Here is a 15,362-nt window from a genome sequence, read left to right as displayed (position 1 = left end):
TCAAGAAAACATCAAGAAAACAATAATATAGGTTTTCATGACTTTGGGTATGCAGATTAACCCGCAACTTTGGGCTCTGATAGAAACTTTTGTTATTTTCACAGGAACAGGGGAAGCCAACCTTTTAGAAGCAGAGGCCCTCCTTCAGCCTTACCTTCAAAAGTTTCCAAAGGTTGGTTTCTTTTCTTTTTTTCTTTTTCCTTATAACATGATATTTTTGTTGCAATTAAAAACACTCTAATGTGTTGCTTTTCTTTCTCTCAAGGGTGCCATCATTCTGTTTTATGATGCCAGAATAGACATATTGAAAGGAAATTTTGAAAAGGTAATAAATCCCCACTCTTTTTAACAGTAAAATTTGAAGTGCTGTTTTAAAGCTGCTTTTAGCTTTTTGAGCTCGTTATATAATTCTGTTGTCTTGTATTCTAGCTTAACTGAAGCTTAACTGAAGCCAGGGGAAGCCTGTTGCCTCTAACGTAACTGTTAATTCATTTTTTTAAAAAAAAAATATGCGTATGGGAAATTATTCCCTGCCAACCAGTGGACTCGAGTCTGGTTAGGAAACATGAAGTAGACGTATTGGGCAGAAAGTAATCCTGTTCTATAACACATTCACAATTCTGCATTTCTATGGGTATTCAAGGATGCTAATGGCTCGCAAGAGCAATTCACAATGTACATGTTGAATTTAATAACCTCTTCTCTGTTTATTCCACACCTGGAATATTTTTCAAGTAAAGACAGCATAGTCCCCACTATGGCTATTAGTTCAATTAATATAAATTGGGCCGAGGGCTCCAATGTTCATCATCTGTACAGAACTGCCTGTGCTATGAACATCTTGCTTATACTTTGAACCCGATCAATTTAAATAAACTTATGTATCAAACATGTAAGATCCTTGCTTAGGTTTTTGCCAAGTGAATAAGAGTCTTTCATGTTGCTCTTCAAAACCCTTTGTTCAAGACCTTGTTGGATCATCAAATGGCCCTGTACTCTTCCTGCCTAGTGTGCCCCCCTCCCCACTTCTCATTCACTCCAGTTTTATGAAGGCATGGGCTATTGCAGGTGCGGTGAACCTTTGGCAATGGGCTGTGCTGGCTGCAGCGGATGGGTCTTGTAGCTCACCAACCCCTGGAAAGCCAAAGGTTCCCCACACCTGGGCTATTAAATAGTTATCCTTTATTAGGCATAGCAAACCACACATTATCAAACAGACACCGTATACAAATTGTGCAGAATACGAGCTCAACATAACAAGGTTTGTCCCGGTCAGATCTTTAATTCCAGAGAAAATCAATTTGCATAAATAATACAATACAGCACTACCGAATCCCCGATCAATTAAGAACCACTAATTTTCTTTATAGTGACCCAATCTTTCTACATGGACAGCACTCAAAAATTCAGCCCCTATTAAAGTAATTTGATCATTCCTGTCCGAAAGCAGGTCCTGAACCGTTGATGGCAAAGAAATCAGCCCATTGAGTTGTAAAGCCTCTAATAATTGTCTTCTGGCATAAATGCCAAAATCACAAGAAAAGAAAATATGCTCCAAAGTATCAGGTTCCTGTTTACTACATTTTCAGAGACGTTCTGATTCTGGGACAGCTAAATATCTTCCTCTCACTATCATCAAGGGAAACATATTAAATCTAGCTAACATACACAGCCTGCACAATTCATGATTCTTTAGATTTGTCATGTATTCCTTTTGAAAATCTCTATACAAAGGGAGATTTAAATAGAGAGGAGAGCAAGTGCTGTGGAGTGGAGACAACACTTTTTTCTGTAAGATTCTTCCTGATAATTTCCCAAGTATCTTTGGGGCCAGAACACCTGGGCTGTTGTCTTGCTGTTCAAAAACAAGTAGCTTGACAACTTCTGTAGCCTTTTATTATCAAATAAAAACCAGGATAGGAGCGAGAGGCTTGGTGTCGAGCAGAAAGGCAGCCCTGTTTAGGGAAGCTTTTAATGTTTGATGTATTATGGTATTTTAGTATTTTTTTAGTATAAATAAATTATTATTATTATTATTATTATTATTATTATTATTATTATTAATTATACAGCCTGCAACTTCTGCAACATATTTTTGAATTCTAGGCTCAGGTCACATTCCAGGAATGCATTGCAGCCCAGCAGGAGTGGAAGCAGATCCATCACCTTTGCTACTGGGAGCTGATGTGGTGCTATTCCTTCCAGCAGAACTGGCTTCAGGCATATCGGTATGCAGATCTGCTGTGCAAAGAAAGCAGGTGGTCAAAGGTAAATGGGTGATCAGATATCGTCATGAAGAGGCGAGAGCCCCTTCATAGTTACAGCTGATGCTTGCTTTCCCAGCATATGCCTTATTTAATTTGGGTGTTGAAATTCAAATACAGTGGTACTGCTGACTATATCCATTCTTTCTCAGAAAAACAGTTAATTTTTTTGCCAGGGGGGGGGTGGGAGGGATGCAAAGGGGATGCTTTGCCTGTATTACAACCCTGTTATAACATGTTCTAGAAAGATAATTTTGTTTGATATCAATATAGCCAATTCCATTTACTTTACACTTAATAAATAATGTTTATTTTATTTTTTAAATACTTCTGAGTGAAGTGTTTTCACAGGAAGAAACCCAAGGCAAAAGACAGAATATCAATATCTAATTTCTTAGCCGTAACAGTTTGTCAAAAAACAGGCCCACTCTTAACAAGATGTCTGTTAAAGACTACTTTTAAGAAATATTTTCAGCCCTGAAAGTAATGCAATGGCAAGACATTTTAGCGTCCTTAGCTCTACTTGAACACACTTCTCTCGATGATGGCATGATAAGGGCAGCTTTTAAATAAGCTTCTTTTTTATGGCCACCAGAATGCCTGTCCCTATAGCAGCATTTTAGGATTCATGGCCTCCCCGCAACACCCTGCTGCTGCAGACTTCCTGTCACCACACCAGAGAGGCCTTTGGGTTTAGACTAGGTGTGCACTTTCATAAGGCTCCTCAGCTATCCTTCTGGAAGTGATATGAATTGGAATTGTATGGGAAGAAAATGTATAAAATAAATTCAAATCGTTTGTAAACCTTGCAGTATTTAAGGCATTAGGTTGTTTTATTTAAATATCAATTGGTGTACAAATGATTTGAAAAGGGTAGACTCATCGACAAATGTGTTACAATGAATGATAAGTATTTTGATTGTGTGTTTTTTTTATAGGCAATATACGTGTTCCAGAAAGCTGCCATTTTGTGTATGCTTTCAGATGCTGAAGTGAGAACAACAGGAGAAGACATTGTAGCTTTGTTTAGGTATTTATATATATATATATATTTAAAAAATGTTTTTCATTATGTCATTCTCACAAACTATTCTCACAACGCTGGTGGTGCTGTGGTCTAAACCACTGAGCCTCTTGGGCTTGCCGATCAGAATGTCGGCAGTTCGAATCCCTGCGACTGGGTGAGCTCCCGTTGCTCTGTCCCAGCTCCTGCCAACCTAGCAGATCGAAAGCACGCCAGTGCAAGTAAATAAATAGGTACCGCTGTGGTGGGAAGGTAAACGGCATTTCTGTGCGCTCTGGCACTCATCAGAGTGTCCCGTTGCGCCAGGAGCAGTTTAGTCCTGCTGTCCACAGGACCCGGAAAGCTGTCTGCAGACAAACGCTGGCTCCCTCGGCCTCAAAAGTGAGATGAGCACTGCACTCCATAGTCAAGTTTGACTGTACTTAACCGTCCAGGGATCCTTTACCTTTACCCAGTGCTTTTTTTCTAAAAAAAAATAAAAATGTTTAGGGGCACTCTTCTTTTGATTCAAGAAAATCACCATGTTATAGTTCAAATTGGGAAAAACAAATACAAAAGGACAATGGACAAAAGTACAAAGATTCACAAAATGCGTACCCCCAGAAAAAAGCACTGCCTTTACCTAATATTTGTGTCTCTTGTTTTAAAAAATAAGGGGGAGAAGAGACGCTATGCTCACCATCTTGTAGTGCTTAAAAATGAGATAAATTCATAAGCCTTAAAAATACCTTTCTTACCTTGCCTGAAATTCCACATGCGTATTTATTGCTAAGAACTCTACTAGTATATAGAGTTCAATTTTTAAGAAATAGTTACAGGTTTGGAACTTGCTGGTTTCGTCAAAATCTCTCGACAGCAGACCATTGAACTTCTGCTGTCAAAGGTTTGGTTTTTGTACTGAGAATTCCACGGTTCCATCTCTTTCAGGCAAGTAGAAGGCCTGAAGCAAAGAATTGCAGGAAAATCCATCCCAACGGAGAAGTTTGCTGTGAGAAAGGCTCGGCGCTATGGAGGCTCTCAGCCTGTGAAGCTCATAGTGCCTGCTCTGGTATTTACACCCGACTTATTTCAATCATCTTTTGCGTGGCAGAGTAAATATGTGTTTGTGTGTATGTGTTTCTGTGAATAATGTAGGCTGAGTACGTTTCCACTTGACTTTTTCAAAGAAGAATCAGCTGTTTACGTTTTTACCTTTTCACCTCTTATTAAATGAAAGGCAGCTATAGACACCTTTGTCTATAGGTACAGGCAGCCTTACTGAATCAGGTACAGCCTGAATGTGCCTTTGCTTGAGGGATTATGAATACTTTGCAACAGCTCTGTTCTGGATATAAACTGCACATCAGTCATGGCAGGCTTTTGGAATCTAGAACCCTGAGATCCACTAGCCAGAGCCATAATGGTGGTGATCAGGGGCAAGATTAGCAAAATATGCTAACCACATATTGAGTCTCCTGAGCTGGGATGAGCTGCAAACATTAAGCACACATAAACATTTGAGATACTACAGCTCATAAAGGATTCTAGCAGAGGAAAGAAACATCCTTTTGTTGTTGCCCTTGTTTAATTAGGAGTTGGAAGCTCTGCCTGATCTCCTGCAGATCATCCAGGGATTGTTCAGACACTCAAGTCAATTGATAGCATACTATAGATATTTATTACTATATTTGTTTCTTATTCTTGTCAGGAAATGATGTACGTCTGGAACGGCTTTTCAATTGTTGGCATGAGAGCTGACCTCACCGAGAATTTACTAGTAACAATTGAAAAAGAAGAAACGGCTTTAAAAAATGAAACCAGTGAGTAATGTTTTAGACGAGTGATTTGAAAACTGCAAAGGGGTGTTTGTAATGAATACTACTGGGGCCTCTAACTATATCCTGTAAAGGAAGAAGTGACTAATCTCGATGGATGTCTGTTCAGTGCAACATAGTTTCATCAAAACTGCATTGGTTGCCATGATAAATAGAAAGCTGTCCTTTCCGTATAATCCCAGTCCTCATATAACCCACAGAAATTCACACTCACAAATCCCCATGATACCATACATCCTTTGTTTGACAATATGCAATACTTGCGTGAAGTGAAGCTGAGTTCAGAGCAAGAAGAACACCAGTCTTCCAGAAGAAGTTTTGTTAATAAATTCTCTTCATTCCTGCAAAGGATGTAAAATTTCAGTTCTGCTTTGCTTTCACTGTGAAACAGAATTCTGTTTGTCTAGGGTAAAACAGGTGCTGGAGTGTAGAGGAGAGAGAGAAATTCTTAACAGTCTGTTAAGTTTCAAGATGTAAAGTACTGTAGTCTTATTTGATAGACAGCCTCTATGTACAACAGGTGATTGGTCCCCTGAATTGTTGGTTCAGCCTCTTTTTCAGCATCTTTTACTGTCCTTTGCGGCTGACAAAATTCAGTTGTGGGAGAATTCTTAATCATCATCATCATCATCATCATCATCATCATCTATACCCTGCCCATCTGGCTGGGTTTCCCCAGCCACTCTGGGCTGCTCCCAACAGATATTAAAAATACAATAAAATATCAGTCATTAAAAACTTCCCTAAACAGGGCTGCCTTCAGATGTCTTCTAAAAGTCGGATAGTTGTTTATCACCTTGATATCTGATGGGAGGGCGTTCCACAGGGCGGGCGCCACTACCGAGAAGGCCCTCTGCCTGGTTCTCTGTAACCTCACTTCTTGCAGGGAGGGAACCACCAGAAGGCCCTCGCAGAAGGACCTCAGAGGTGTTTCCTGCTTGGCAGGGGGTTGGACTCGATGACCCTTGTGGTCTCTTCCAACTCTATGATTCTATGATTCTCAGTGTCCAGGCTGAACGATGGGGGTGGAGACGCTCCTTCAAGGACCTAGGTTTTGACTAACTTTTTAACAGTTGCATAGATCCCTGTGAGGCAGTGCTATGAATATTGCATAGATAACTTTGGCATACTCATCAACTATTTTCATTCCAGATCTGACATGATAATTAGTTATGTATATCTGCAGCTACATGTTTCAATCAGTTAAAAGGCTGGAGTGCAGGTTCCCAGGTTTCAATGAATTAAAAAGCAGGTGGGAAATGTGGAACGATATATTTTACATTGCTGCGTCAGAATATTGCTAAACAAGCAGTTTTTTCATTTAATTGCTTTTGATAAGAAAAATAGATAGTTAAATGTATTACACATTTCTGTTAGGTCCACTGTTGCCATTTGACATCTTTTGCAGATGAGTCAGTAATTCCCACCCATCCCACGTACACATCCATTGTTACGTTTTCAATTTTAAATGTTGTGCTGCTTTATTTTCAGATCACAATGAATACTACATGGATGACATCTGTCTGCTACAACTGCTAAAAGGTCTCTGTTTGAAACATTTAGGAAGATGCTTACAAGCAGAACTCTGCTTCAATCAAGTTATTCAAAGGTAAAAACAGGAAGTGGGATTTTTGGAAACAGTGATAACCTGTGACATCAGAAAGCATCCAAAAACACTTGCTGCTTGCTTGCTTGTTTGTTTTGCACCTAAATTTAGAGTATTTGGATTTTGTGGAAGAATCTTATTTTAGTTTCTGAAATAGACAAAACTGATCTTCCCCAGCTGATATGTGGTTCAATGGTTGTAAATCCTTATTCACTGTTTGAAGGTATAACACATTGAATGAAAGGAAAAGCCTCTTTCTCACATTCCATTGACTCCTCTGTGCTTTCCTGAACAATGTTCATCTTTGATTCTTAGCAGTGTAAAGTGGGGTGGGGGCATGGATTAGGGTTCCTAACATTCCCCCCCCCCAAAGCTTCCATGCATTTAACAGCTGTCAGACAAGCAGGAATTAAGCAGTTAGGTTTTTTTCCTGGCATGGAGAGAAATATATATATACAGTGGTACCTCTGGTTGCGAACGGGATCCGTTCCGGAGGCCTGTTCGCAACATGAAAAGAGTGCAACTCGTAGCGGTGCGTCTGCGCATGCACGGGTTGAGATTCGCCTCTTCTGCGCATGTTCGTGATGTCATTTTGTGCTTCTGCGCATGCGTGAGCGGCAAAACCCAGAAGGTAACCCTTTCTGGTACTTCCGGGTTGCCGCGGGACGTAACCTGAAAGAATGTAACATGAAGCAGACGTAACATGAGGTATGACTGTATATGGGGAAAGTTTTACCTGCTAAACCCTAAAGCAAGGGAGCATGGGGGCATTTGGCTTGCCTGGGTTCTGCGCTATGTTTGGTTCCCTTGAATACTGACATACTGTCCTATTGATTTCTTAGTGAGAAGCAGCTGAAGTATGATAATTACCTGATACCATACACTATGTACGAATTGGGTCTTCTGTACAAACAACAGGATGAAAGAGAAAAAGCAATAAGATTCATAGAAGCTGCAAAGTAAGTGCTGATAATCTTTATACAATTATTAGCTCAAAACAGATGAGCTTATTTACTTTAGCTCACTTACAGCTAGTATATCACACAATCATAGAATTGTAGATTTGGAAGGGACCTCAAGGGTCTTCTAGTCTAACCCCGTGCTATGCAGGAATTGCATGTCAGATGGCCATCCCACCTCTGCTTTAAGAAGGAGAGCCCACCATCTTCTGAGGGTGTCCCTTCCACTGTTGGAACCGCTCATACTGTCCAAAAGTTCTTCCTGATGTTTAGTCAGAATCTCCTTTCTGATGATCCCTTTGTGGCCTCTTCCACCTTCTGAGAAATTGTCAGCGAGGCTCTTGAGCAATTTGTTGGACCTCCCAATTCTTGGCAGATTTTGAGATCCAACAGATCTTGATGGGTAATTGAAGTCTCCCATGACCACTATATCTGTCCTTTTTGAATATTTGGTAATCTGCTGTCAGAAGGCATCATCCAAGTTGTCAGTCTGGCTTGGAGGTCTATAGCAGACACATACAGTAAGGTCATTGTTGTTTCCCACTCCTACAGCTTTTACCCATGTACCTCCAATCTGCCATTAAACTCAGACCTGTGCAGGAGTCGATTCTGCTGTAAAAAACAGCAGAACAGCTTATACCCCAAATGCTTGTCCCAGTTTCCACAACCCATCTGAAAGCAAGCCCCCAGAACTCCGCCTGCAAGCCCCCAGAACTCCGAGCGTCCTCCGGTGCGCGCAGCACTGGAAAAGGCATCTCCCTTCTTCTCCAGTGTGCTCAGCGACATAAACCAGCTTGATTTATACACACTAATCTTCTAGCACAACACAGCAAGAAGCATGAAACATTGTAGATCTAATCTACTATTTATTTACACACTATATACAGACTACAGCATAATGGCGACCGTTCTCTCCAGCTCCGAGAGAACAGACAGGAATCTAGTAAAAGTGACAATACATTACATAGTACATACAGATAGGACTGTATCTGGTTCTCACGCATCTTCTCAGACAGGCATGTGAATTACACGAATCACAAAATGCAGCATTGGAGGAGTGAAATACTAATATTGTTGTTTAGTCGTTTAGTCATGTCCGACTCTTCGTGACCCCATGGACCAGAGCACGCCAGGCACTCCTGTCTTCCACTGCCTCCCGCAGTTTGGTCAAACTCATGCTGGTAGCTTCGAGAACACTGTCCAACCATCTTGTCCTCTGTCGTCCCCTTCTCCTTTGCCCTCCATCTTTCCCAATATCAGGGTCTTTTCCAGGGAGTCTTCTCTTCTCATGAATATTGGAGTCTCAGCTTCAGGATCTGTCCTTCCAGGGAGCACTCAGGGCTGATTTCCTTCAGAATGGATAGGTTTGATCTTCTTGCAGTCCATGGGACTCTCAAGAGTCTCCTCCAGCACCATAATTCAAAAATTATGGCACACTAATAAGGAGATCTTAACCCTGGTGCCCGCCAGGCGTGTTTCCAGTGGCAGCTGGTCAGACTCTAAGGCCGCATACTTATTCTGTCATTTTCTCTCTCCATGTTTCTTCATTTATTTCTGTATGCTCAATGCCCCCGTGACTCGGGACAAATAGAAACAGGAGAGTGTGTCCTTCTCCATTGCCTGCATTACAGAGACATTTGTATTAACCTGATTTCCCCACTACTCCATAAGTACTCAGGGCACACAGGACAATTCTATACCTCCCTGCTGCTCTGAGATACCAATCCTGCTACAACATACAACGTTGCTAGATTCTGTGCAGCAGCGCTCAAAATTCATCGGAGGATGACCTGTGCCACAAACTGGATTTGTTGTTGTTTAGTCATCTTGGTCGTGTTCAACTCTCCGTGACTCCATGAACCAGAGCATGCCTTGGAAACTCTCACTTCCTTCTCAAAGCTTCTCCTTTTTTATGTCCATGGAGTTTTCTTGGCAAAATACTGGAGTGGGTTGCCAGTTCCTTCTCCAGGTGGATCACATTTAGTCTAAACTCTCGGCTATGACCTGTCCATCTTGGTTGGCCCTGCACAGCATAGCTCACAGCTTCTTGGGGTTATTCAAGCCCCTTTGCCATGACAAGGCAGTGATCCACAAAGGGGAAAAGTAGATTTGTTGTTGTTTAGTCGTTTAGTCGTGTCCGATTCTTCGTGACCCCATGGACCAGAGCTTGCCAGGCACCCCTGTCTTCCACTGCCTCTGCAAATTAATAGTTAAAGTCTTTTGAATATCAACCTTTTTATGCTCTTCCACACCTGCCCAATGCTCCTAGCTTATTTTCAATTCTTACAGACTGCTATATTCACCTTCTGTTTTAATACCTTTCAGCTTTCCAAAGCGCTTTTAGATTTTAAATGACTGTATTCCACCCTTTTATGCTAGTCTTTGACTGTAATAAAGATTTGAATTGAATTTCTATATGTGTTTTTTTTTTTTAAAAAAAAAGCCCAGCAAGAAACAACAACAGGGAATAAAAGGTTAGTTGCCCAACTAACGTTTTGTCTCTTACAGAAACAATTACAAGGAATATTCCATGGAATCTAGGTTACACTTCCGAATCCACGCAGCTCTTAATAGTATGAAAGTGACTCCTGCTCCGACGCCTTGATGTCATTTGAGGGTGATGCACAACACAAGTGTCTACAAGTTACTGCTTGGAAGCCTACAGAAATCATGTAAATGATGTAACAAAAGAGATGTAGTTTATATTTTCTATCATTTGTGATATTTGAATGTTCGTCACCCCTTTGAGCTGCTTCTTTTTTCTATGGCGCACTTCCATATCTCCGCTTCACATTTTAGAGGGAAAAATCTTATATTTTGTTTATAAATGGATTAATTTAAAGCTTGACGTGAAAGGAGAGTATTTTATAAAAATAAAAAAAAATTGCTGGTGCAATAAAAGAGGAATTCAAACACTTTATTTTTTTATGCAAAGGCTAATATTGTTTATGTGCGGAACTATGCGATGGTTCTGTTCGTAGTTTCAGCAGTCCATGAAGGCTTGAATGTCTGCAATACTTTTATTATGAATTAAGACTGAGAAAGTTGGCTGCCGGTAGCCATAGTTGTATATTTGGATTTAAAGCTTAGATTTACGTACCAAAGACATGACTTTTCATATTGTAGCCAAAAGGTGAAGGACTTATGAGTCATTTCATGAATGTTAGCTTGAATTCTGTGCAATATACTGACAATATTCAGCTAAACAAAATTAGGGAAAGAAATGGGGGTTTCGCAGGGTTGCCCTCCAAAGCTGTGTTTTTTTACAATACACAAAGTCAGTTGTGTAGAGTTAAAGGGGGGCAACCCTTGGATAATGGTAGCAATTCAGTCATTTCCCCCATATCTAGATATATTTAATTAAGGGATGTCACTGGGAGTGAACTGTATGATGAGAAAATACATTTCTACTGTCCTGTGGACATTTGACAGCCCCTCAGTTCTCACCACCAAATGTCATTTGATTCTGAGATTCCTGTAATTTTTTTTGAGGGAAATTGCAATTTCATTGTGAACAGTTCACAAGGAAATTGATGCTCATAAATACAGCCAGCATTGCTGTACCTTTTTAAATACAGTTCTATGGTAATACACTTAAACTTTCTTATTTCCCAGTTCGTTCCCTTACTAATACAACCATCTTATGTGTATTATGCTATGGAACCTGGAGACAGATAGTGTGCACATTCTCTCAGAAATGTCTCTCTGTCATTTTTTATTTTTGGTCTTTTTCTCAGTATAATTCAATATGCCAGAATGCAAGTCCTACTCCTGTTAGTGTAAAGGACCAAAGTCATCTGTCGTGAACATACACTGTTTATTGTTGTGTATTTACAGTGTTATGGTCAGCATCTGATTATATCACACTCACTCAATGAACTTAAGTCAACCAAGGCTAAATCCACAGATTTCAATGGGTCTCCTCTGAGTAGGATGTAATCAGATGCCTCCCCATAGTGTCATTACACAGTTTAAGGTAACTTTTTTCTTCTTCTTTGGAACTCTGTACTTCGGTTATTAATTTATAAGCTGCTAAATGAATGGCAAAGTTGGACTATTAATTTATGAGCTGCTAAATTAATGGGGAAATTGGACTATAAGAGATTTTTATTTTTAAAAGATGATCTATGATCGCAGTTGTGCTAATTGATACTGGACCCACAGTCCACATTCATAAGCAACAGCTGCAGGAGTCAAAGGACAATTCAGTCTAGGTTTCTCAGCACAGCTTCCTAAACTTTAACAAATAGGTTTTCTGTTGAAAGCCAACAGCCTTTTTTTTTTTTGCCATATTCTGCAATAACTTTTGCCACCGGCTCCTTTTCAACTTTTAACGTCCTCCTTTAGGTGGCATTCCTATTTCTCTTTGGGCATTTTAAGATGATTGTAATAGAATTTCAAGGTAGCGAGTCTGCCTAGTAACATTCAGGATAAATTCAGATAGGAAAGAGAGTTCATGCCACGTCCGAGGATCACTTTGCAAACCACCTTTTCAGATTTGAGTTGTTCATACTTTTGCCAAGAAAAGCACATACAAATTCTGGCGCTTATGGCTTCTTTGGTTTCAATCCATGAGACAGGCTTCATGTTCATCACATTGTTTTCAGTTCCAATATGAGGCTCGCAGACAAGCAGTTGCGATCTAAAAATACATTTTATTATGTTTGCTAACTAGTGGCAGTTTTAATCTTACTGTTTCTGAACGACTCATGCCATATAAGCATTCTTAAAATATCATTGCGAATTAGAACTCTTTTATGTGTCCAGGGTTTTATGTACAAAATCTCATTAATATCACTGGGTTATTTAATCCATCCTATTAGACAAGAACATGGTAAACATGTGGAGTCACTTTTAGTTTTAAATAAATGTGCTGTTAAATATAGGGATGCAGTTATTCAAGATGCTTAAATCAATCCGACTTATCATTTTGCATTACATTATTATGACAATTATATGCTTATTAATATTTAGAAGTTTGATTCTTTTAGTGACGTGTTGCTTAAATATATATATATCTATTATATACACACACAATGCATTGTGCTTCTAATAACTGGCAACTGTTTTTACCTTTTAATGGAAATATCAATGAAATTATTAATAGTTTATTGAAAGTTTATTGAAGGGTTACATTGGTGTAAATTATAATGGTTATGTTTTACAGCTCTCTTGTACTGTTTTTATCAAGGTCAGAAAATAATACGGTAAATAAATTTAGAAGGTTTTGCCAATTGCAACATAACAATCCATAAGGAGTGAATTCACGCTCTGTATCCATTTTTAATTCTGGATTTGACGGTGAATGTAGTGGGGGTTTTTTGCTTCTGTACTTCTTAGCTCAAAATACTTTTTTGTCTTGGTTTTATTTTGCAAGCTGTCTAAGAATTTTCACTTAACCCGTAGTTTTTTAAAAAAAGAAACCCTGGAGAGATGTGCAGTCCAATGATACACATATTTACTTGGAAAAGAAGTCTGACTTTGTCAAGGGGAGTTTACATCCAAATAATTTTACACAGAGTTGCAGCTCTAGCAAGGCATAGGTTTATAGTGCAACTGAGCAGAATTTAGGCAGAAATCATATTCATATATCGCTGTGAATTTTGCCATCGGGTTCTCTTACTCTGCCCTCCTTTAAAAGGAAAGGCAACTGACAAGAGCAGGCATAGGCAAACTCAGCCCTCCAGCTGTTTTGGGACTACAACTCCCATCATCCCTAGCTAAGAGGACCAGTGGTCAGGGATGATGGGAGTTGGCCTCGGTCCAGTATACCCCCTTCGTTTTGCCCAGACACTGAGGTCCAGCACCGAGGGCCTTCTGGCGGTTCCCTCCCTGTGAGAAGCGAGGGAACTAGGCAGGGAACTAGGCAGAGGGCCTTCTCAGTGGTGGTGCCTGCCCTCTCATCAGATGTCAAGGAAATAAACAGCTACCTGACTTTTAGAAGACATCTGAGGGCAGCCCTGTTTAGGGAAGCTTGTAATGTTTAATAGACTATTGTATTTTCATATTCTGTTGGAAGCTGCCCAGAGTGGCTGGGGAAGCCCAGCCAGATGGGCGGGGTATAAATAAATAATAATAATAATAATAATAATAATAATAATAATTATCATCATCATCATCATCCCAAAACAGTTGGAGGGCCGCGTTTGGGGATGCCCCGATCCCCCCTGCTAGAAGCGCTTGGGTGAGAGAGAGGTGTCCTTCTGTCTGGTTGTGTTGGGCTCTGCAGACAGGAAGGCTGCGCTCCTACAGAGTTATTCCTTCTGCCTAATGGAAGTGCGGACAAGTGCGCATATTCACACTGACGGTAGCCGTGTAGAGCCTTGAAGCAGCATTTCAGAACAGGTATGTCCGGGATACGGCCAAGGAATCGCTGGATCCAAGGCTGGCCCAGGGAGCTGCAAGTTGTAGCAAAGGGGCCAGTGCTGAGCCTATCTGCTGGACCCTAGTGTAACATTCGGCTTTCCCTGGGAGGAAGGACTGCAGATGGCGGCCGTGGGTCTTCGTTAAGCCCCATTGTTACCTGGCCAGGGTTAGAATAGTACCCAAAAGAGAACAGAAGCACAAATGCAATGTGATTTGAATTCTTCTGGTGGTTAAAAGGGTTCCCGACCACAACCGCATGCACCCTGTGTCTCTTCCTCCCACCCGGCTGCGCTCCCAGTGCGTCCTTACGATGACGCACTGTTAGACACAACACAGATTTGAATTCAAAGTGCGCTCCTCCTCACATGTGCTGAACACGTGGCCCACGAGTGTTGCTAATGAGGGTGGGACCGAGAGGGCCGGCTCCGCTGTCCCAACACGTGAAGAAGGGTGCTTGTGTGAATCTTTCTGTCGTTTGCCAGCAAGCTTATGACCAAGTTGATGCTAAATGTGCTTAATGTCCACAGGTAGAAGCATTAGCCCTGGTCCATAAAACCTAACTTACTGCACCCGGCTTTTCTTCTGAACTATAGAAAAGAAATAGCCATGGCGAATCGTTGTTTAGCCATAATGCTAATAATAATAATATCAATGGAGTTTCAGAATCATTGTGGTATGTGCTGGGGGCAGTTTTAAAGGGGAACCAACCTGCCTCCGAATATGTACAACCATCCCAGCTGTCCTGGTCCTGATGCTGTCAGCCTCTCCTAAACTTTCGGGTCTTGTTATCTTTGATAGCAGCTATTTTTGTATGTCATTTTTCTTCCCACTTAATTCAGCTTCAGTCCTAAAGCATTTGTATCCGTTTGTATAAGAATACCATGTAGGGTTTTCTTTTCTTTTACATGATCATTTATGCCTTAGGAATAGCAGGTCCTGACATGTTTATATTATTGGGCCGAAACAGCCTGAACTATGGTATACTGTATGAGATCTTTGTGTATTATTTAATGGCATTCATTACAATTCGTGAAAAATAAAGGCAAATATGTTTTTTTCTCATTGTACCTTTGCTTTTCTCCATATGCCAAGCTTATTCGCTGTTCCGCAGCTCAGCGTGATTTGTGTAGTCTCTTGAGCTTGACTTTTTCTAAATATAATTTCCAGTGGAAACCATTCTAAGATCTCAGAACTTACTTCACTCATCCAATACTCACAATCAGTTTCTGCAATTACAAAAAACATGGTTCTCACCACCCTGCAAAAAACTAGGGATCATAGGAGTTGTAGGCCAAAAACATATGGAGGGCCGAGTTTGAGGAAGCCTGC

At 40.5% G+C, this 15,362-nt stretch overlaps 1 protein-coding gene across 3 annotated transcripts in view; it reads left to right on the top strand.

Moving 5' to 3' along the window:
- The window catches only part of TTC39B (tetratricopeptide repeat domain 39B), a 51,595-nt gene extending 41,027 nt beyond the window's left edge, over positions 1-10,568 (top strand). For all 3 annotated transcript variants that reach the window (XM_083719127.1, XM_083719128.1, XM_083719129.1), the window contains 9 exons: positions 105-172; positions 266-325; positions 2,107-2,268; positions 3,203-3,294; positions 4,216-4,336; positions 4,976-5,087; positions 6,594-6,711; positions 7,551-7,667; positions 10,176-10,568. In XM_083719127.1, coding sequence (XP_083575253.1) covers positions 105-172; positions 266-325; positions 2,107-2,268; positions 3,203-3,294; positions 4,216-4,336; positions 4,976-5,087; positions 6,594-6,711; positions 7,551-7,667; positions 10,176-10,272 — 947 coding nt within the window. In that variant the 3' untranslated portion in view covers positions 10,273-10,568. The remainder of the gene's footprint in view (positions 1-104; positions 173-265; positions 326-2,106; positions 2,269-3,202; positions 3,295-4,215; positions 4,337-4,975; positions 5,088-6,593; positions 6,712-7,550; positions 7,668-10,175) is intronic.
- Positions 10,569-15,362: the final 4,794 nt, after the last annotated feature.

This window comes from Podarcis gaigeae (genome assembly GCF_964106915.1).
Source record: "Podarcis gaigeae genome assembly, chromosome: 17".
NCBI classification, from domain to species: Eukaryota; Metazoa; Chordata; class Lepidosauria; order Squamata; family Lacertidae; genus Podarcis; species Podarcis gaigeae.
Note: the sequence above shows the minus strand (reverse complement) of the source record. Positions and strands in the feature narration are given on the sequence as shown.